Source organism: Cherax quadricarinatus, chromosome 40 (genome assembly GCF_038502225.1).
Source record: "Cherax quadricarinatus isolate ZL_2023a chromosome 40, ASM3850222v1, whole genome shotgun sequence".
Classification (NCBI taxonomy): Eukaryota; Metazoa; Arthropoda; class Malacostraca; order Decapoda; family Parastacidae; genus Cherax; species Cherax quadricarinatus.
The window spans coordinates 21,699,252-21,723,690 of record NC_091331.1 but is presented as its reverse complement, the minus strand read 5'-3'; the positions used below and the strand labels follow the sequence as shown (position 1 = coordinate 21,723,690).

Here is a 24,439-nt window from a genome sequence, read left to right as displayed (position 1 = left end):
CGCACTACCTGTAAGCTGCTACCATCACAGGTGCACCACCTATAAGCTATCATCAGAGGTGCACCACCTGTAAGCTACCATCACAGGTGCACCACCTCTAAGCATATCTGACATTTCCATTGCCTTCCACGAAGTCACAGAGTCACGCTTATTCGTAGCGCCTCTAGCATCACTAGTATTATTCTAAGTACCATTGTTAATATCAAAAGACCAGATACAGTGACTGAATACCAATATTCCTCACATTAGCAGATTCTCTGTTATACGGCACCCAGTATCAACATTGTCCTGTGCTATAATTTTTTTTATTGCACTTTTTGAATTTGGAAGAAAAACTCAAACCGTGAAATTGTGTCGTAATTGGTTGTGTATGGAACACCTGTACAAAAGGTTAAAAAAGATTGTGTTCATTAAAACTAAACATTTTCAAGTTAAGCCTCATACATTACACTACATCACAACATCCGTGCCTTTTACTTTGATGTATCTAGCTGTAAGAGTGTTGCCTCTGCTGACGGGTAATGGTGAGGGAAGTGTGTAGAGAAAGTTTCGTAATTAGGTATCTTGACTGAGGTTGCAGAGGTACGGCCATAACACCGTCAGCTAAAATACAGAGCCCGATGCTGGGTCTTCTTAATGCTGTGGTGGGGTTTGTTCCAAGGGGTAAGAGGGGAATTTTCTCCTGGAGGACTGCCACTCTGAATAACCATAATAAAAACTGAACAACCAGAGTATAATAAAACTGAACAACCAAAATACCAAGATAAGATGCAAGGACACGTCTTGCACTGGTTGCTCCATTTCACTTACATTATCAACCTAAGGGAGTAGGTGAAGCTTCCATTCACTTCCTCAATCCCTTGCTGACCCTGGCTTCGACCAGTCGTGTAATGTGGCTTAGTCCCTCTTTTCTCCTTCACTAAACCCAGCATTATCATCCCTCATCCATAGATCATACCAAATAAAAGTTATGCAGACAATTTGGATACGTAAGTGTTTAGTAAAAAAAAAAAAAAACACCGTCAGAGAGTTCAGGTGGGAGCTAAAGACAGAGTCGGCATCTCTCGCTACACATCGAGACACCGTTACATCTTGATACAGTATTTTTTTTTCGTCAATATTTTAAATGCATTCATCTTTGGCATTTGTTAAGTTACATGTAGGTGTTGTTAGTACAATTTGGTTAAAACATTACCACATATACTTGTACTGAGGTACCTACTTGACAATGCCTCGTAAATTTCATATTTTTTCTCTGCTGTGAGTTTACGAAGTATAGTAATCGTTCATATATGTTCTGTTGGTGTAGGTGTGGCGAATTCTGTATATTTGTCAAAATTTGGTAAGAAAATGTGGAATTTGTTATTGCGATGTTTACATATGTATGTCCAGGGCCCAGCTGATACTGCCACACGCTTCAGTATTTTTTCTTGACTGATTTTATCAACTGAATTTATGTTTGTAAGCTTATTGCTAGATAATTTTGAGTGTTTTTAAAAAACTCGTCCAACACCGTAGCAGTGTTTTCTACCCACTAGTCCCATGTTAAACCATCCCACACACTTTAAATGCTTCAAGTAATGACCACTAGAATGTGTATTACTGCAGTGTACATAAGTAAATTTAGGGAATTACCAACGAATTAATTGGGCTATTAAAGCTTATTTCTCGAGTTGGGTGAATATTTTTAAGTGGGTCGGGTTTGACCAGGACCTACCAAGTATGGGCCAGTAGGCCTGCTGCAGTGTTGCTCCATTCTTATGTTATTTGGAATATGATTATTTCCCCATCTGTTCTTCACTTTACGTAACAGGATAATTCTCAGGAACGACGTCCAGCGATAAAATACGGTTTATTGTACGTATTCCATAGTTACTGGAAGATGTACTGGTGCATGTGATTGTCGTCTTGGTGAATAATGAGCGAAGAGTGAAGCAAGTGGCCTCTCCTCCCCTACACACACAATATTCTACTGCAAATTGTCCCTCGTGTCTCCTAGATTCTACATAGAACGTCGGAAATTCATTGTAAATTATTTGTTTCTGTATGAAACAAAAAAATAAAACTGATGCAAGAAATACTCAAGTGAAAGAAATAAACTAAAAAAAAAAAAAAAAAAAACCTAGAGTAACTGAATATCACAGATAATGTGAAGCTCTCAACTGTTAGGACTGACGAGGCAACAATACAATACTTCCACCGTGTACCACCGTCATGCTCTCGCCTTTCTTCAGTTTCAGCAATGTTTTTCTATTGTACATGCCCGTCAAGTAAGGTTCCCTGGTGGTACCGAGGGACTCTTGATCAAAGGAAATGAACCTAACCTCGTTCTTGACTTGAACCTGAGTGCCTGCCACTCCTCCAGACGCTGTATGACCTTCCCCCTAAAGGTTTAGTAAATTTCTTAATATATTTGATGGGAATGCTCTCTGTGTAGGGATATGAGGACACGAATGTGCGAATGTTAAGGGTGGGCGAGAGGAGGAGTTAATGGAAATGTTGATTAACATTAATGTAAAGTCATTGGCACAGGTCAGTTTTCATTAAAAAGTCAGACTGTCATAGATGGGACCATTAGCAAGGTGGTCAGTTAGTGTGTTAGGGCAGTGAAAATGTGGAAAGTCCCGCATGCCCACTTTTACAAAGGGCAGTGTGTTATGGTGGCCTAACAGTGCAACCCGGCACTCCTTTCAGAACAGTGCTGGTAGTTTCTCTGTGGTATTTGTGAGTCGTGTGACCAATATGTGAGCGTGAGATGGGGTTTCCCAAACCTGACAGCAGTGGGATGATGACCAGATTTCCAGTGGTTGTTTGATAGAAAACAGTTGGATCATATAATCAAAACTAAGTGTAAACTCACAAAATCATGCAGCACTGCAGGGTAAGGAATGCTAACGATGTAATAGCTTTAGACTAGCGAGGGTGGAAAGTCTAACAGAGTTAGAGTGGTGAGGAGTGCTAAAGGAAAGATAATCAGAGTTTGTATAATAAACCTGACATTCAAAAAATCAAAGAGGGAGTCTGTGTCAAAGGTGGGGCCGTCAGTGAGGAGGGAAGATGAAATAAGTGTGTTACAGCAGTGACGACGTCGGAGGTAAATTCTACGTGCTAGCTGGTAAACAGGACAGTCCAGTAGAATATGGCAAACTGAAATTGGAACCTGACAATTTTCTCAAGGTGGAACTGAGCGTATTTCCATGAGTGAGACGTGTGTGCCCGATACAAAGGCAGGAAAGTATAGTCTCCCATCTATGACATCGATGATTAGAAGACCGGAATCCTCAACACGGCTTAATATGAATCAACTCGGGTAACGTTATTGCCAACGGTTGCCGAGGTGGCTAAAGATTACAGCAAAATAGTCTGAGAATGGAATATATCTATATAAAATGGGAAGGTCGTGTACAGCTAACCACGCAGCAAAGTCAGCCTGCTCGTTACCCAGAATATCAATATAACCAGGGACACAGCAGAAAAAGATTTCTTTGTTTTTGCTAGAAATGCGACACAACCAAAGTTGTATACAGATAACTAGGGGATGAGGTGAATTAAATTTTTTGATAGTTTGCAAAGCGCTAAAAGAGTCCGAGACTACCACAAATGTTGAGGTAGGCCTGGATGCAATACGTATAATCGTTATGTGAATTGCATATAGTTCAGCTGTGAAAATGCTAGCCGAGATATATAAATGACCTCGCACAACACAGTCCGGGAACACTGCTGCAAATTTGACACCGTCAGAGGATTTAGAACCATCAGTATAAACTTCAGTGGCATAAGAATAAGACCGGAAGTGGTTATGGAAAAGGGAGCGAGAGGCAACTATAGGTATTTAAGCTTTAGTGCACGGCAGTGGGGAAGAACAGACTCGAACTGTCGGTACCTCCCAAGAAATGAAGAGCGAGTGAAGAAAAAGCGAAAAGGAATGGAGAATAAATAATGAATCTCTACTAACGTCCGTTGCCATCCTGTATGTAGAAGGATCGTGAAGGTCATGAGAGCAGAGAATATCGGAGGCACTGGGCATCACGGCTATCGTTCATGGATGAAATATTCACCTCTGAATATAGGCCTTCGACAGGGAAGGAACGAAAAGCACTTAGACATAAACATAATCCCTGATGTCGTATGGGATCAAGTTTAGAAAGCTGCAGGAGAGGCCGTGGAATATATCTTGTCGCCATAATCTAGTTTTGATAAAATTAGGACTAAATGAAGTCGAAGAAGGAGAGTTCAACGATCAACACCCAACGAAAAATGAGCGAGGGTTTTAAGAGGTTCAGCCGGCTATTGCAAGTTGCTTTCAGGGAGGTAATGAGGTTTCCAGGATAACTGGTGATCAAACAGAAGATCGAGAAATCTGACCATAGCACGTTCAGGGATCCGGGAACCTTACAGAGATAGTGGAGTATTAGAGACAACAGAACGTCTAGTAAACGTAATCTGGTGCATTTTAGTACCCGAAAATTTAAACCCACGAGTATTGGTCCATTGGGAAACACCGTTGATAGAATTTTGGAGAGGTTGCTGCTAGGTAAAGTGTCTGCACAAGCTGTAGCAAAGCCATCAATGTAAAGGGATGACCAAATATTAGTTGGGAGAGCAGAGTCCAGATCATTAATAGCTAGTTAGAAAAAGTGTGGTACTAAGGACACATCCTTGAGGGACACCTTTAGCCTGGATATAATCAGGAAAAAGCAAATATTTTATCAACCCAGACACCGAAATGTTTTTCAGACAAGAATTTTGCAAGGAAAAGTGGCAGATTGCCCCGGAGGCCTAAGAAATGAGCTGGGGCTAAGATGCTGTATCTCCAAGTAGTCATATGTTTTCAAGATAAAAAAAAAAGACTGCAATAACTGAGTGTTATTAACAAAAACATAGTGGCTTAGCGCTTCTTTTTGATTATAATAATAATAATAAAAACATTATGAACATAGGTATCCAACCGGAGTTAGGGATCGATAGTGGAGCGACCCTTACCAAAGCCCAATTGATGAGCGGAAAGACTATTGTGTGCCTAAATACCACACCAAACTTCTATTTACTAGATGTTCCATCAACTTGCGAGCTGCACTGGAAAGAGCAGTGGGTCGATAGTGGGAGGCATTGTTGCCCGAAGTAGCTGGTTTAGGAAAGGGCAGAACTACGGCAGTTTCCCCACGGACGGGGAAGAACCCCCTGCGACCAAAGAAGATTAAAAAGACGTCGGACTACGAGGGCTGACGGATGTAATATGAATGCCTGAATGCCAACAAGTCCGACTGCCGACGACCAGCAAGCGGAATGTGTTGACTCAAGTTCTGGACTCTGCTAGAAGAAAAGTCTAAAGGCTTCAACTCTCTGGAAGACTTGGAGGGAAGAAACGAGGGGACACAGATGGAGCCCCTGAGAAATACACACGAGACGACTTGCAGTTACTATGCCAACTTCAGTAAGATTTGCAATGCTTATACTGACAATCCTAAAAACAGGAGCAAGGGATGGAGAGTACCTGGCACTTAATTTCCGTACTTTTTTTCAAACTGCAGTCTTACAGGGGTATTCCATTCTTGGACTATTCTGCTGTAATTTCTACTAACCTTCGCAACTGTTGGCAACAACTTTGGTCTGATATGACTACCTGTCAAACCAAGTTTAGGTTTCTGGCCTTGTCATCGATGCCAAGGTTGGGAGACAACATTCTCCTGTTTTCGCATCGGGCACATTCTTCTCACTCATGGGTATCTAATGGAGAGGCGTCGTGTTCCACTCTGTGAGAATTGTCTGGCTCCAGCTTTCAGTTTCCCGTATTCTATTGGACTGTATTGTATTAACGAGCACGCAGAATTTTCCTCCAACGCCCTTATCTTCCTTCCTCGCTGACGGCCCCACCTTTGACACCGACTCCCTCTTTGACTTTTTGACAGTATACGATTTATTACACAAACTTTGATAATACTTCCTTTAGCACTTCTCACAGCTCTTTCTAACTATATCCTCTCCACCCTTGCTACTCTATGATCTTGCACTACCCCCTGCCCTGGTGCGCTGTATGATCCTCGTAGGTTTAGCGCTTTTTTATTACAATAATGCACTCAGAGGAAGCGAAAGTAAAGTAGAAACAATCCCGCCAACCAATGAATTTTGCTTCATGGTTTACACGTCGGGCACCCGCCCTCGCACACTTAAAATCAAGGAGCCGCTCGGTGGTCCTGTAGCTGACAATATTAGCCCCCATGCAGCACGTTTCAATCGCACTACACGAGCACAAGTAGACCATGACACGCTTTTCTGAGAGTGACTACTCAAGGTTTGAGGGATTGAATGTGATGCCGCGGTTAAAATAGAGGTCAAAAATAGTTGTAATAGCTCATTAGGGGAGGACGAAGGTGGTTCGTCACAAAAAAAAAAACGGTTTGATGCGAGTCAAGGGCTCAGTTCGCCAGTAAATCTGGGAGCAAAGACCAGGTAAAGTCGAGTGCGGTTGAGGAGCAGCAGACAGCTATACAAGAGTGCGCGCTGCATGACCCTTGTCGGTTTAGCGCTTTCTTTGATTATAATAATGTGTTTGAGTGCGAGGGTTAAAATGGGTGGAAGTACCCGTATTTAAAACATAAAAGGGAAGAGAAGTGAGAAAAATGAACGTTAAACACCACCTAATAAGGGAAGAGGCAGAGGCAGTGAAGAAACCAGAAATTCATCATCAGGAATAAAGGTCGAGAAGGAGAAAAATACAAAGAGCAGATTGTATACCATTTGTTCAAGTAGATACAGGCTGCTGTGTAATGCAGCTAAGTATGAACAAACACCTGAGAGTGTGGTGCACCGGTGCATCACCTGAGAGTGTGGTGTACCGGTGCATCACCTGAGAGTGTGGTGTACCGGTGCATCACCTGAGAGTGTGGTGTACCGGTGCATCACCTGAGAGTGTGGTGTACCGGTGCATCACCTGAGAGTGTGGTGTACCGGTGCATCACCTGAGAGTGTGGTGCACCGGTGCATCACCTGAGAGTGTGGTGTACCGGTGCATCACCTGAGAGTGTGGTGTACCGGTGCATCACCTGAGAGTGTGGTGCACCGGTGCATCACCTGAGAGTGTGGTGTACCGGTGCATCACCTGAGAGTGTGGTGCACCGGTGCATCACCTGAGAGTGTACCGGTGCATCACCTGAGAGTGTGGTGTACCGGTGCATCACCTGAGAGTGTGGTGCACCGGTGCATCACCTGAGAGTGTGGTGTACCGGTGCATCACCTGAGAGTGTGGTGTATCGGTGCATCACCTGAGTGTGGTGCACCGGTGCATCACCTGAGAGTGTGGTGTACCGGTGCATCACCTGAGAGTGTGGTGTACCGGTGCATCACCTGAGAGTGTGGTGTACCGGTGCATCACCTGAGTGTGTGGTGTACCGGTGCATTCTAGAAGTGCAGTTTCATTAAAAATCCCATCAGGAAAAGGATCCGAGAAATGCAATAAAATAACAGCCTGAAACGGGATAGATAATTGTGGAGCACAATTTAGGTTCTTGTGAACAGACACGAGCACCTGAATCTTACCCCAATTATCCTCGAGGCCTCGAATATTCCATGTAAGTCATGATGAGCGAATAGAAGTATACTGGTAGCATGAAATAGGAGTTTACGAACAAGTAGTCTACGTGTGGAGGTAGCGGATAATTAGTAAGTAGTGTAGGATTGGAACGCTGTGATAAAAGGTGTGTACAAAGTTAAGCGAGGCGTGTAGGAGTGATGGCGGGTGGGCAGATCAGTGTCCATCACTGGTTTTACCACTTCATTATATTCGGAGATGCCGTCAAGTGTTTCAGATAACAAGGAAGTTGCAGGATTGTACGATATCATAGAAGATGGAGGGTGAGGAGAGATTGGAGAGATAATAGGAGTTACCTGGGAAGAAACTTGGGAGAGGAGTGGAGAGGCAGAAGAGGAGGGAACTGTACGAGGGTGAGGATGAACCTCCACACCAATAACAGAATCATTAAAAGATAGAGTACTAGGCTTAGAGACTGGAAAAGGAAAATGTTTGGGAAGGATAAGTGATGGAGGGGTTAGAGAAGATCTGAACCTTGATGTTTAAGATTTTGGAGAAGTAGGGACGCGAGGTGATGGTGTAGTTGTGGGAGGTCTTGTAGACATAGAAACATGCGAGAGTCAAGAAGACACAAGAACAGTAGGAGTCGACGAGGTAGAGACCTCGGAGTGCAGGACTGCAAAAAGACTTGGACATAGAGGTGACTGTGGAAGTTGGGACGACAGAGGAGACTGAGGAAGTAGATACCACCGAGGATGGAGGTCATAGTGTAACTCTAGAATAAGAAAGCCTTGGAAGTCTCCCTTGCAGGCAGAGATGTCCGACTGCCATGACAGAAGAGAAACCTTTATCTTCGAGACAGCAAATTTCTCGTTCCTTTAGGAAAACCAGTGTTGCGATATCTCGTATGTATTTCATTACTTTGATCATACTACCTTGGTAGTAATTTCGTTATTAGCTACAACGAAGCTACTGGATCGTTCTATTATCCTATTAATCACTCATCACATGTTTGCTATTCGATTATTAAAGAAATAAGTATATGTATTTATATGTTTGGTTATGAGTTCATTAATATGTAAAAGTACATAATTATCATTGCACAGATCAAGAGTATGGCTGGTTAGTGACGTCACAAGTTGGCGCCAAATGTTAAGTATCATGTGACCCGACGTGACCTGTGGATCACGAGGGTTGTCTAGGGTCTCTCTCTTGACTACGCTGAGGGAACTTCTATATTCTGGTAGAAGACATCATAGCAAGGTTTACGCTATGAAGCTTCAGAGGCTTGTACTTAGCCTGAAACTCTCTCTTGAGAAAGTAATATTCCCAGTGTATTACGTCTTTAAAAAGACTGTCTTACATGATACTATATCTGTGTTAATGGAATTTATATATTGAAATGTAATGAAATTTGTGTATTGTAATGTCTTACTTATTTGTATATTTATTATTCACTAAGGCAGATTATGTCGAGTACATGAAAGAAATGTCTTGTATTACTTAAATCTTAGAGGAACCCAAACAGTGCATATATATATATATATATATATATATATATATATATATATATATATATATATATATATATATATATATAAAATTTTTCTTCAAGTCGCCGTCTCCCACCGAGGCAGGGTGACCCAAAAAAAGAAAGAAAATCCCCAAAAAGAAAATATTTTCATCATCATTCAACACTTTCACCACATTCACACATAATCACTGTTTTTGCAGAGGTGCCCAGAACACAACAGTTTAGAAGCATATACGTATAAAGATACACAACATATTCCTCCAAACTGCTAATATCTCAAAACCCTCCTTTAGAGTGCAGGCATTGTACTTCCCATTTCCAGGACTCGAGTCCGACTATATGAAAATAACCGGTTTCCCTGAATCCCTTCACTAAATATTACCCTGCTCACACTCCAACAGATCGTCAGGTCCCAAGTACCATTCGTCTCCATTCACTCCTATCTAACACGCTCACCCACGCTTGCTGGAAGTCCAAGCCCCTTGCCCACAAAACCTCCTTTACCCCCTCTCTCCAACCCTTTCGAGGACGACCCCTACCCCGCCTTCCTTCCCCTATAGATTTATATGCTTTCCATGTCATTCTACTTTGATCCATTCTCTCTAAATGACCAAACCACCTCAACAACCCCTCTTCTGCCCTCTGACTAATACTTTTATTAACTCCACACCTTCTCCTAATTTCCACACTCCGAATTTTCTGCATAATATTTACACCACACATTGCCCTTAAACAGGACATCTCCACTGCCTCCAATCGTCTCCTCGCTGCTGCATTTACCACCCAAGCTTCACACCCATATAAGAGTGTTGGTACTATACTTTCATACTTTGCCTCCATAGATAACGGGTTTTGACTCCACATATACCTCAACGCACCACTCACCTTTTTTCCCCTCATCAATTCTATGATTAACCTCATCCTTCATAAATCCATCCGCCGACACGTCAACTCCCAAGTATCTGAAAACATTCACTTCTTCCATACTCCTCCTCCCCAATTTGATATCCAATTTTTCTTTAAATCATTTGATACCCTCATCACCTTACTCTCTTCTATGTTCACTTTCAACTTTCTACCTTTACACACATTCCCAAACTCATCCACTAACCTTTGCAATTTTTCTTTAGAATCTCCCATAAGCACAGTATCATCAGCAAAAAGTAACTGTGTCAATTCCCATTTTGAATTTTATTCCCCAAAATTTAATCCCACCCCTCTCCCTGACACCCTAGCATTTACTTCCTTTACCACCCCATCTATAAATATATTAAACAACCATGGTGACATTACACATCCCTGTCTAAGACCTACTTTTACCGGGAAGTACTCTCCCTCTCTTCTACACACCCTAACCTGAGCCTCACTATCCTCATAAAAACTCTTTACAGCATTTAATAACTTACCACCTATTCCATATACTCGCAACATCTGCCACATTGCTCCTCTATCCACTCTATCATATGCCTTTTCTAAATCCATAAATGCAATAAAAACTTCCCTACCTTTATCTAAATACTGTTCACATATATGCTTCAATGTAAACACTTGATCTACACATCCCCTACCCACTCTGAAACCACCTTGCTCATCCGCAATCCTACATTCTGTCTTGCCTCTAATTCTTTTAATTATAACCCTACCGTACACTTTTTCCTGGTATACTCAGTAAACTTATTCCTCTATAATTTTTATAGTCTCTTTTGTCCCCTTTCCCTTCATATAAAGGGACTATACATGCTCTCCGCCAATCCCTAGGTACCTTCCCCTCTTTCATGCATTTATTAAACAAAAGTACCAACCACTCCAACACTATATCCCCCCCTGCTTTTAACATTTCTGTCATGATCCCATCAGTTCCAGCTGCTTTACCCCCTTTCATTCTACGTAATGCTTCACGTACCTCCACCACACTTACATTCTGCTCTTCTTCACTCCTAAAAGATGGTATACCTCCCTGACCAGTGCATGAAATTACTGCCTCTCTTTCTTCCTTAACATTTAAAAGTTCCTCAAAATATTCTCGCCATCTACCTAATACCTCCATCTCCCCATCTACTAACTCCTCTACTCTGTTTTTAACTGACAAATCCATACTTTCCCTAGGTTTTCTTAACTTGTTTAACTAACTCCAAAATTTTTTCTTATTTTCATTAAAATTTCTTGACAGTGCCTCTCCCACTCTATCATCTGCTCTCCTTTTGCACTCTCTCACCACTCTCTTTACCTTTCTTTTACTCTCCATATACTCTGCTCTTCTTATAACACTTCTGCTTTGTAAAAACCTCTCATAAGCTACCTTTTTTCTCTTTTATCACACCCTTTACTTCATCATTCCACCAATCACTCCTCTTTCCTCCTGCCCCCACCCTCCTATAACCACAAACTTCTGCCCCACATTCTAATACTGCATTTTTAAAACTATTCCAACCCTCTTCAACCCCCCCACTACTCATCTTTGCACTAGCCCACCTTTCTGCCAATAGTCGCTTATATCTCACCCGAACTTCCTCCTCCCTTAATTTATACACTTTCACCTCTCTCTTACTTGTTGTTGCCACCTTCCTCTTTCCCCATCTACCTCTTACTCTAACTGTAGCTACAACTAAATAATGATCTGATATATCAGTTGCCCCTCTATGAACATGTACATCCTGGAGCCTACCCATCAACCTTTTATCCACCAACACATAATCTAATAAACTACTTTCATTACATGCTACATCATACCTTGTATATATTTATTTATCCTCTTTTTCATAAAATATGTATTACTTATTACCAAATCTCTTTCTACACATAGCTCAATTAAAGGCTCCCCATTTACATTTACCCCTGGCACCCCAAATTTACCTACTACTCCCTCCGTAACATTTTTATCCACTTTAGCATTGAAATTCCCAACCACCATTACTCACTTGATTTAAAACTCCCCACGCATTCACTCAACATTTCCCAAAATCTCTCTCCTCTACACTTCTCTCTTCTCCAGGTGCATACACGCTTATTATAACCCACTTTTCACATCCAATCTTTATTTTACTCCACATAATCCTTGAATTAATACATTTATAGTCCCTCTTTTCCTGCCATAGCTTATCCTTCAACATTATTGCTACTCCTTCTTTAGCTCTAACTATTTGAAACCCCTGACCTAATCCCATTTATTCCTCTCCACTGAAACTCTCCCACCCCCTTCAGCTTTGTTTCACTTAAAGCCAGGACATCCAGCTTCTTCTCATTCATAACATCCACAATCATCTCTTTCTTATCATTTGCACAACATCCACGCACATTCAGACTAGCCCATTGTTCCCGGCATTTTAGTTGACTTTTACAACACGCATGGCTTACGGAGGATTCTTATATATATATATATATATTATATATATTTGTATAAATATATATATATTATATATATATGTATATATATAATTGTATAATATATATATATATATATATAATGTATAATATATATATATATATATATATATATATATATATATATATATATATATTACCTATCTAAAGATAAGGTATTAATACGTTAATTAAATTAAAATAATTCTTGATGAAGTTTTGATATCTTGTTGGTATTTATATAATTGATAGAAAAATCAAGGAATGTTAACTTAGATAAAGATTATTACGAGTAAGAAAGGAACAACCTTTTCTTAGGAGAAACTCTTCTCCTTCCTCTCCTTATTGTTAAAAAATAACAACGCACTCCTCAAGCTGGTAATAACGTGGTAACAGCGAAAATAAGCTGGGCGAGCCTCATTACACTTGGGCTGCAGGATATTATTATTATTAGGGTCAGCAACACCACAGACAGAGCATTCCGCTATGGGCCTGCAATATTTCGAAGCGCCAGCAATTTTTACATTGTTGAGGTGTAGGAATCAATTCCTGTACTTGTAACCGATGTCCCGCAATGTATACAGAGGAAGGCAGTCAAAAATTAACTGAGCTATATTGCATGGAAAGTGTCTTCGTCCGCGGGCAGGTAGTACGTAAATGTCCACTTTAAAGACTGGAAGGCCTTGGAGCTCAAGTTGTTCCAAAATGTCACCATCGCATATCCGGAAATCACGTTGCACAATCGTATGTGGAAGAACTACAGTTCCACTGCACGAATTGAGACATGTGTATATGAAACGTGACCGAAGTATTGTCAATGGAGGTAAGAAGGGAGAGATTGTGAGCCTGGTCAGCATTTTGTATCGTGATGATCTATGCACCACTCTTAAGAGCATGAAATGAAATATTTGGACGAACATGGGATAGGAGTGCCTTGCTGATACTACTGTCAGAAAGACAGTGGAAGATGTCAGCTGTAGACTGAAAAACTCGGTCCATTGTGTACACTGAAACGCAGAGCGTAAGGGAAGTAAGTGTCGTGTCGGTCTTTTCTGGGAAGGGCGAGAGGTAACCAAAACTGTCATCCATTTATGGTTGTGGTCGTTTAGGTGTAGGACCAGACATGGTCCGTCCTGAGATGGGCGGGCGATCTGAAAATCCTTGCACTGTATCGGGAGAAGCCGGGATCATGGTCAAAGACCTCCTGAGGTTGGACATATCAAGAGAGTCAGGCGCAACCTCTGTACAAGAGGCGAACAACAACAAAATACCTGTTACCTGCAGAAGATAACATTTTGCGAGAGGTCCAAAGAATGGTCTAATAACAAGGCAGCCTAGGGGAAAGGAAAGAACTGTATATCCCCCTTCGTGGCCAAGAAGGCCTTCACTGTGACCGGTAGTGCAGATGCACGTAGAACCCGTACCCTGCCCTACCCTACCCTTCACGCCGGTAAACCATTAATCCAAGATAGCAACCTCACATCCACCGAGCCACCTCGGAAGACAGAAGAGAGGGCAGCCGGAAGCCCTCCACAAGGCATACCTCCTTCGGCCACCACCTCTCGGAACCAACAGGCAGCCTCCAGAGATACACTCGTCATTCGAAGGAGACCCTAAGCCGCCCCCAGAACTCCAGGAGGGGATCGGGGCAAACATCACCACCACCAGGGACTTCAATGGAATGGGACAGATACCACATCCTAAGAGCTAGAATTTCACAGGGAAGGACCCCAAAGGCCAAAAGCAGTAAAGGATGGAGGGATGGGAAAATGAGAAAGGATGGGGTAGGGAAGGAAGGATTTGGGGGGGGTAGTAGTTCTGTCGGAGAAAGACCAAACGGTCCAACTCTTCGGACTAATAGCCTCTTCGCAGCATCAAGAAGCCCCCCCCCACCCCCTTGAAGAAGCTTGGGTCATATAGTTTACACAGATCTAGTATGCTTCTGTATTCACCTTTTTCAGTTAAATGTGTTCATAATTTTTCAGACTATGTGTTATGTTTGCATTGCTGGTCTGCAATTCTTTACTATTGTTCTTCTGCGTCTTTTGTAAAGAAGAGCTATGTTTACATCCTTAAAGGTCTCTAAACCCTTGAAAGTAAAGTGAATTCTCGTCCCAGTCGTATTTTGTATTTATTTATAAATGCGGAAAACTAAAAATCAGACCTCCTGGGCATCTTGTCCAGGAGGTCTTGATGATTTGTGCTAATGCAGCATCGCTATATTACCCTTGTGGGTTTAGCGCTTAGTTTTGATTATAATTATAATGTGCTAATGTGAGGTATATAATTATTAGTGGGCGGAGTTAATGAAGTAACTGTGTTTCTTCAACTATGTTGATTACATTGCTGAACACTGATTCATGTTCTTTCAGTATTTTACTTGTTTCTTTAGTCATTCTTGTATGAATCCTCTTTGAGTAGAAGGCAACTACTGGTAGAGGTTTTTGACCTTTATTTTGCACGCGAATAAATATTTAGATTTTTTTGCAGATTTCCTGATTGGCTCTTTGTGCCTTATATGAATATTTTAGTTTACCGTCGCACTGGCAATTTCTCGGTTTAACTTTTCCTTCTTTTGTTATGATTCTTATTTAATTCAGAAACTCACTCTCTGTGAAGTCGACGTTCTCTGTTTGATCTTTTAGGCTTTGTCAGTGGAGTGTATGTAACCTCTCCCGGTTACATATACTCACGTCTCCCTTGTCGGAGTTCATTTGTTCGAACCTGAAGTGTTAACAAGTATTTTTAGGGGAGAGTCGTGGCCAGACTGTTTATACCAACAGTCGTAGCGCAATGGTAGGAGTTGCGCCTCTCGTCGCTGAGAGCCGGGAATCACTGGACTGGAAAGGAATGTAATATGAAAATTATGACCCTCATTATGATTAATTTCACTGAACCTCTGAGTTTGTTTTAGCCTGTCATCTGTGTTCTTAACAATCATGTGTCACTTTCTCTCCTTCAGAAAATGGAAGGTTACGGGGAGGTGAAGAGGCGTGGGAGCCGTAGTCGCGGCCAACGACGAAGTCGCAGTAGGAGTCGGAGTCGTGGCCTGGCGGACAGCGGAGACGACTATGAGACTCTGGGTTCGGATACTGAGACCGAACACGGTGGTGTCTCCTCTCGGACCGAGTCCTCCAACCAGCTGGACGACATTCCTTCCATCAGGGACCACACCGTGTATGCGCGGGGACCCGGCAACAAGGACCCTAGAGACGCCGTGTACTCCAGGGACACCCCGAAAGACCCTAGGGACGCTGTATACACCAGGGACCCTCCCAAGGACTCCAGGGATACCGTGTATTCAAGGGAAGGCTCAAGGGAGAGCAACCCAGCCTTTCAGCAAAGGATTCACCACAGTAAGTGTCCAATGCCGCGGCCACACCATCACTCACAGCTTGTGCCAGTACCCTTGTGTCACTGCCTGACTTTGCACCTCACGCTCTCCGGGAAGTGCTCAGCGTCGGTAACTTCTCAGCTCGATATGTCACGGTGCAAGTTTGTGCCCCAAGACTGCTCGTGATGCCCTTTGAAATCAGATGATTTCTTGTCACTGTCATGTACTCCTTACTACACATCCGGTTGCCACAAGCTAATGCCACGTTAAAAACTGAAAACAAAAAATATTAGTACCATGTATTTCGGCCTCAAAATGAAGAGCTTCTTAGCAAACTGCTGAAGGAAACCCTCAGTGGGAGGCCAAAATGCTGTGTTTATATCTGGATTGATCTGCACCACTGACCAATGTTTATCATACTTGGATTTAGCAAAAATAAAAAAAAAATGTACTTCCTGAGGATCTGATTTCGAATGACAAACGAGTATTCATTTCGGCCACAATTTTCACCGTATATTATCTAGTTGACATCAAAGGCATTACAACAGTTGCAATGTAAGAACTGTAGTAATAAAAAATACCTAGATTGTAATGGGTTCGTTTCTGTCTAGTTTGTATAAATGTTGATTGCCTTTTGCTTGCTTTTGTCTTAATAAACACTTATTCTAAATTATAAACATGATAAAAATAAATATGGCACACCTCCAGCTCATATCCAGGATATACTCTCACAACATAACACATATACTCTCAGAATAAACTCACATTCAAAAAAATTTTACAACGTTAGTTTCAAATTTGTTTCTACTTTCTGAACAGAGAATTTTGTGGCCCGTAACAAGTCCTTAATTCTGCAAGTATAAACAAAGGCGATACAAACTGCATGTTGATTGGAGTCTTCGGAAACGTTGACAGAAATCCATATTTTACTCTAGGTATTTTCCTGGATATGAGTCTTGGTATTACTGCCTCTAATTGGTTTTATTGTATTGCCACTTTTTCTTATTTTTAATCAGGAGGAAGCGCTAAACCCGTAGGGGTCAGCGTCTGTTCCCCCACCCCCTCACCCTTCACGGCTTGGTGGTGATACATATCTCCCGTCTGGGAGGCCCGGGGTTCGAGCCCTGGAAGGTGGATCGAGCCTTAATGAACTGCACTTTTTATATATTTTATGTAAATACTGCCACAGCCTTCGGATGCATTAATCAAAGTCCAGTAATTTATCATTACGTAATAACAGGCCTAAAAAAAAAAATGTGGTTGTCCAGTTCTAAGAGTATGAGACTCTCCGGTCGAGTAGTTACCGACACCGTGAGTACTGATGCCAGGATTGTGCATGGTATTTCAGACTTGCTGTACCACGCCGAGTCTAGCACCTCTCCCGAACCTTCCCCCACCACCGAGAGAAAGTCCTTCCCCCGGCGCGCCAGAGCCAGGTACTCTATCACTCTCTCACCTCCCTGCAGTGTGGGCCTGTAACCCGGCCTTGCATGTCTCCCCCTCCTCCACCCCATCCCGGCGCTCTTACCCTCTCTACAGCTCAAGCTGATAAAAGGCAGGAGCCTCAGAAGCTTCTTAGATCCCAATAGTCAGAGTGACTCTAGTCTTACGGAATCCCACTTTCTGCATGGACCCCACTGGTCCAAAGAGTCCTTTTAATTCCTCAGGTCCCCGTTGGCTCCAGGGATCCAGCTGGTCCTTATGTTCCCAGACAACGTGATCTCAACCCTTGTCCCTATTAGTCTTTGGGGTCCTACTAATCCAGAGTCTTAGTCCTAGGATCGTACTGCTCATGTGAGTTGTACAGACTCCCTATTAAATTCAAGACTTGCTAACTTTACAGACCCTGCTGGTTTCAGGAGGCATGCGGGTTCCACAGGCCCAACTAGTCCTAGGAATGTCAGTAGCTCAGTCTAGAGGAGCCACTAGTCCCTAAGGTAAACAAAAAATAATCTTGTGGTCAAATGGCCCTGTAAACCCCACAAATTACTTTGTTCCCGTAGGTTGTAAATTTTTTACTATTTCCTCCCTTTGCATGTTCTATAATTTGGCTCCACACACATCTTTAATTATATTCTCAAATGGTATCTAGTATTTATATTCCCCGAATGTACCTAAAAGCCCAACTATTAGTTTTTCCTTCAGGTTTTAAGGTTTTCCCCTAAATATTACGGTATTATTAATAGTCAAGCGTAGCTCTGAAAGTTTAAATTAATATTAAATATCCCATGTCTGTAATTTGGCTTGTATATTTAAAAACAGTCACCTCACTTTACCTTCTTGTTTTCTCAACGTTACACAATGTCTAGTTGGTCTACCAGGTGGTGGAACTAGTGTAAGCTTAATTGGATTAGTTTAACAGCTGTGAGAACTTGCCTCTATTCATTCACACATTCACCTGTACCTGTCACATGTCTCACCTTCAATGTTGTCATCGAACACCTGTGTTTAACTATTCCCATTTGACATTTGCACTCTAATCTCATGCCACATGTTATTCTCTTATTCCACATCTGTGATCTAATCTTATTCGATACTGGTCTCGCCTCATTGACATAAGCAATCTGGTCCTTTTCTACACCCAAGTTCAAACTGATCTTACTAAAAGCCCAAATTTTAACAGGTCACATCCCACACCTAAGTTCAAACTGGTCTCATCAGAGTCTGAGTTGGAACTGATACCATACCACAGCGTCTAGTAACCTTGCTGCCTCACCTAGCAGCCTGGTATGCAGAGCTGATACCAACACCACGTCAAAGATAATCAAATGTAATCATATGGATCCTTTATTAAAGACATTTCGCCCAAGTAGAGGTCTTCATTAAGCCACAGATGGAAAAACACTTACTACGATTCTTTGACTACGTTTTGCCCACATAGTGGGCTTTATGAAGTCGCAAACAGATCTATATGAGCAGTGAGTATATGTATAGGGAGCATAGTGACGAGAAGGGTCAGCTGAGAAATGTTTAAAGTTGATTGCTGAGAAGATGCTGGAGTTGAGAAGGGCCTGCCTGGCATGGGCCACTAGATCCTTCTCAAATGCAGCACCTTCTCAGCAAACAACTTCAGACATTTTCTCACCTGAAAGAGCTCTGGGTTTATTTCCTGTTTTCACTGTGGTCCGTTTGTGACTTGATAAAGTCCACTGTGTGGGCGAAACGTAGTCAATAAAGGATCGCATTATACTACACCTGTGTTTACTTTTCCATCTTGTCTGTATTTTAAACAATTTAATTTCACAAACATATTTATGATTTAATAGAGTCCACTTAGTCTTCAATAAAGTGCCAAGTAAGAGCACGTTTCTCTTAGTTAGCAGCACTTTTCCTCTACAGTTTAGCTTACATTACCATTTATATTCCAGCAGCAAGTGGCCTAACAAATGTTTTGTTAAGGAAGATGAAAGGGTTGTATGTGGAGAAATGCTCACGTTAGTCACCCTTCATTCTCACTACTTCACAAGCTTACGTTGCTGCCTTCCTCTCATCACAACAGACTACACCACCCCTCACTCCAGCCAGACCACTTGAAACCCCTTAGCTTGTCAACCAGTTCCCCCTCACTTTCACCCCCTCCCTTCTCTCTCTCTCTCTCTCTCTCTCTCTCTCTCACTTTTTCAAGCGAGTACGTTTTGGAAACACTGGCAATTAGTCGACGCAGGCTTAACTCTCCACCAGTACTTCGGCTGAAAGAACCATACGGGTTTATCACTAAAGGTATGATAAAAAAAATAGCACCACTTTCTTGGTCATATTGCCATCTCTGTTCCCCTTAACGGTTTTGACGCCTGTGCCTCAATCTCTGTTCTTATTAACGGTTCTGACGCCTGTGCCTCAATCTCTGTTCCCCTTAACGGTTTTGACGCCTGTGCCTCATAATCTCTGCTTCCATTAATGGTTTTGACGCCTGTGCCTCAATCTCTGTTCCCATTAATGGTTTTGACGCCTGTGCCTCACTCCCTGTGACTGTACATTTGTTCCAAGTTTGGCTATTCACATTTGTGAAAAAGAAATGTGGTGGATGAAGAGCCTAGGGAACGACACGGAGGGAACAGGCCACATAATGGAATAGATTGGAGAAGGGCATGTAAGAGCTCCAGGAGAAGAAAGAAGGGAATGGAAGGCGAGCACACTGAAGCTTCAGAAGAAGGGTATAGCAGGCGAGCACACTGAAGCTCCAGGATGGATTGGTTCACATAGGCTTCCTCGATGTTGTACGCTAAGCAAAGATGCAATAAGGTATTACAAAACTCTGCACCTTCGTCTGAAGACATTTTGTCATCATAAATACAAAAGTGTCTCCTTAAAGTCGCCTTAGTCGCATAAACGACCCAATCAAGGAATTACTGGTCATCTGATTGAGTCTTTTGCTGCCTTAACCGTTAGCTCAATGTTTTTAAGTTTTTTACAGATTTTTTTTTTTGCCAGGTCTTTTCTGATGGAAGTGGTGATCACAGAGTCGTTGGTAATGTTGTGATTGACGTTGTGTTGCTAGTGGTAGTGATGTGATAGGTTGTGTTGCTAGTGGTACTGATATGACAGGTTGTGTTGCTAGTGGCACTGATGTGACAGGTTGTGTTGCTAGTGGTAGTGATGTGACAGGTTGTGTTGCTAGTGGTACTGATGTGACAGGTTGTGTTGCTAGTGGTACTGATGTGACAGGTTGTGTTGCTAGTGGAACTGATGTGACAGGTTGTGTTGCTAGTGGTACTGATGTGACAGGTTGTGTTGCTAGTGGTACTGATATGACATGTTGTGTTGCTAGTGGAACTGATGTGACAGGTTGTGTTGCTAGTGGTAGTGATGTGGTGAAGGTTTTGATAGTGGTAGTGATGTGACGAAGGTTGTGATGATAGTGATAGTGATGTGATGAAGGCTGTGATGATAGTGATAGTGATGTGATGAAGGTTGTGATGATAGTGGTAGTGATGTGGTGAAGGTTTTGATAGTGGTAGTGATGTGATGAAGGTTGTGATGTGATGAAGGTTGTGATGATAGTGGTAGTAATGTGATGAAGTTTGTGATGATAGTGAGTGATGTGATGAAGGTTGTGATGATAGTGGTAGTGATGCGATGAAGGTTGTGATGATAGTGGTAGTGATGTGATGAAGGTTGTGGTGATAATGGTAGTGATGTGATGATGGTTGTGGTGATAATGGTAGTTATGTGATGAAGGTTGTATTGATAGTGGTAGTGATGTGATGATGGTTGTGGTGATAATGGTAGTGATGTGATGATAGTGGTAGTGATGTGATGAAGGTTGTGATGAAGGTTGTGATGATAGTGATGTGATGATAGTGGTAGTGATGTGATGAAGGTTGTGATGATAGTGGTAGTGATGTGATGGTAGTGGTAGTGATGTGATGAAGGTTGTGATGATAGTGGTAGTGATGCGATGAAGGTTGTGATGATAGTGGTAGTGATGTGATGGTAGTGGTAGTGATGCGATGAAGGTTGTGATGATAGTGGTAGTGATGTGATGAAAGTTGTGATGATAGTGGTAGTGATGCGATGAAGGTTGTGATGATAGTGGTAGTGATTTGATGGTAGTGGTAGTGATTTGATGGTAGTGGTAGTGATGTGATGAAGGTTGTGATGATAGGCGTAGTGATGAAGCCCCCGTGGTGTTGATGAGTGTTAATGTTTTGGCAGAAATGGTGATGAGATGTGGAATGGGTGATAAAATTAGTATTAAACAAAGCCTATGGACACACAGAGGCATTGGAATTAGATACTGTAGAAATAGCTTGAGAAAACCTATTGCATGAGCGAAACGTTGCCAATAAAGGAGCTCATTGCACTGCATGTGTGTCCTTGTTTCCAGTGAATGGTGATGTAAGAGTGGTGTTGGTGTAAGTGATGGAAGTGGGGTGGAGTTAGTGATGGAAGTGGGGTGGTGGTGCTAGTGATGGAAGTGGGGTGGTGGTGTTAGTGATGGAAGAGTGGTGTTGGTGTTAGTGATGCAAGTGGGGTGGTGGTGTTAGTGATGGAAGTGGGGTGGTGGTGTTAGTGATGGAAGAGTGGTGGTGGTGTTAGTGATGGAAGAGTTGTGGTGGTGTTAGTGATGGAAGAGTGGTGGTGGTGTTAGTGATGGAAGGGGTGGTGGTGCTAGTGATGGAAGAGTGGTGGTGGTGTTAGTGATGGAAGAGTAGTGGTGGTGTTAGTGATGGAAGAGTAGTGGTGGTGTTAGTGATGGAAGGGGTGGTGGTGCTAGTGATGGAAGAGTGGTGGTGGTGTTAGTGATGGAAGGGGTGGTGGTGCTAGTGATGGAAGAGTAGTGGTGGTGTTAGTGATGGAAGGGGTGGTGGTGCTAGTGATGGAAGAGTGGTGGTGGTGTTAGTGATGGAAGAGTAGTGGTGGTGTTAGTGATGGAAGGGGTGGTGGTGCTAGTGATGGAAGAGTGGTGGTGGTGTTAGTGATGGAAGAGTAGTGGTGGTGTTAGTGATGGAAGGGGTGGTGGTGCTAGTGATGGAAGAGTAGTGGTGGTGTTAGTGATGGAAGGGGTGGTGGTGCTAGTGATGGAAGAGTGGTGGTGGTGTTAGTGATGGAAGAGTAGTGGTGGTGTTAGTGATGGAAGGGGTGGTGGTGCTAGTGATGGAAGAGTGGTGGTGGTGTTAGTGATGGAAGGGGTGGTGGTGCTAGTGATGGAAGAGTGGTGGTGGTGTTAGTGATGGAAGGGGTGGTGGTGCTAGTGATGGAAGAGTGGTGGTGGTGTTAGTGATGGAAGGGGTGGTGGTGCTAGTGATGGAAGAGTGGTGGTGGTGCTAGTGATGGAAGAGTGGTGGTGGTGTTAGTGATGGAAGAGTGGTGGTGGTGCTAGTGATGGAAGAGTGGTGGTGGTGTTAGTGATGGAAGGGGTGGTGGTGCTAGTGATGGAAGAGTGGTGGTGGTGTTAGTGATGGAAGGGGTGGTGGTGCTAGTGATGGAAGGGGTGGTGGTGCTAGTGATGGAAGAGTGGTGGTGTTAGTGATGGAAGAGTGGTGTTGGTGTTAGTGATGGAAGAGTGGTGTTGGTGTTAGTGATGGAAGAGTGGTGTTGGTGTTAGTGATGGAAGAGTGGTGTTGGTGTTAGTGATGGAAGAGTGGTGGTGGTGTTAGTGATGGAAGAGTGGTGTTGGTGTTAGTGATGGAAGAGTGGTGTTGGTGTTAGTGATGGAAGAGTGGTGTTGGTGTTAGTGATGGAAGAGTGGTGGTGGTGCTAGTGATGGAAGAGTGGTGGTGGTGCTAGTGATGGAAGAGTGGTGGTGGTGTCAGTGATGGAAGAGTGGTGGTGGTGTCAGTGATGGAAGAGTGGTGGTGGTGTTAGTGATGGAAGAGTGGTGGTGGTGTTAGTGATGGAAGTGGTGGTGGTGTTAGTGATGGAAGAGTGGTGGTGGTGTTAGTGATGAAAGAGTGGTGGTGGTGTTAGTGATGGAAGTGGTGGTGGTGTTAGTGATGGAAGAGTGGTGGTGGTGTTAGTGATGGAAGAGTGGTGGTGGTGTTAGTGATGGAAAAGTGGTGGTGGTGCTAGTGATGGAAGAGTGGTGGTGGTGTTAGTGATGGAAGAGTGGTGGTGCTAGTGATGGAAGAGTGGTGGTGCTAGTGATGGAAGAGTGGTGGTGTTAGTGATGGAAGAGTGGTGGTGCTAGTGATGGAAGAGTGGTGGTGTTAGTGATGGAAGAGTGGTGGTGTTAGTGATGGAAGAGTGGTGGTGTTAGTGATGGAAGAGTGGTGGTGTTAGTGATGGAAGAGTGGTGGTGTTAGTGATGGTAGAGTGTTGGTGTTAGTGATGGAAGAGTGGTGGTGGTGCTTGTGATGGAAGTGGTGGTGGTGAAAGTGCCAGTACTTATGGAAGTGCCAGTGCTTGTAGTGCCAGTACTTATGGAAGTGCCAGTGCTTGTAGTGCCAGTACTTATGGAAGTGCCAGTGCTTGTAGTGCCAGTACTTATGGAAGTGCCAGTGCTTGTAGTGCCAGTACTTGTGGAAGTGCCAGTGCTTGTAGTGCCAGTACTTATGGAAGTGCCAGTGCTTGTAGTGCCAGTACTTGTGGAAGTGCCAGTGCTTGTAGTGCCAGTACTTATGGAAGTGCCAGTGCTTGTAGTGCCAGTACTTATGGAAGTGCCAGTGCTTGTAGTGCCAGTACTTATGGAAGTGCCAGTGCTTGTAGTGCCAGTACTTATGGAAGTGCCAGTGCTTGTAGTGAAGTGGGTTTGTGTTTACGAATGTGTACACTCGTCGTGAGGTGTGTACTCACCTAATTGTGGTTGCAGGGTCGAGACTCAGCTCCTGACCCCGCCTCTTCACTGATTGCTACTAGGTCCTCTCTCCCCCTCCTCCATGAGCTTTATCATAGCTCGTCTTAAAGCTATGTATGGTTCCTGCCTCCACTACATCACTTGCTAGACTATTCCACTTCCTGACAACTCTATGACTGAGGAAATACTTCTTAACATCCCTTTGACTCATCTGAGTCTTCACTTCCAACTGTGACCTTGTTTCTGTGTCCCCTCTCTGGAACATCCTGTGTCCACCTTGTCTATTCCACGCAGTATTTTGTATGTCGTTATCATGTCTCCCCTGACCCTCCTTTCCTCCAGTGTCGTCAGACCGATTTCCCTTAACCTTTCTTCGTAGGACATTCCCCTTAGCTCTCGAACCGGCCTTGTTGCAAACCTTCGCACTTTCTCTAATTTCTTGACGTG

General features: G+C 43.1%; 1 protein-coding gene across 1 annotated transcript in view; it reads left to right on the top strand.

The window, feature by feature from the left end:
- The window catches only part of LOC138853786 (cell adhesion molecule Dscam2-like), a 122,516-nt gene that overhangs the window by 81,179 nt on the left and 16,898 nt on the right, over positions 1–24,439 (top strand). Inside the window, exons 12-13 of the mRNA XM_070092577.1 lie at positions 15,385–15,778; positions 17,105–17,192. Coding sequence (XP_069948678.1) covers positions 15,385–15,778; positions 17,105–17,192 — 482 coding nt within the window. The remainder of the gene's footprint in view (positions 1–15,384; positions 15,779–17,104; positions 17,193–24,439) is intronic.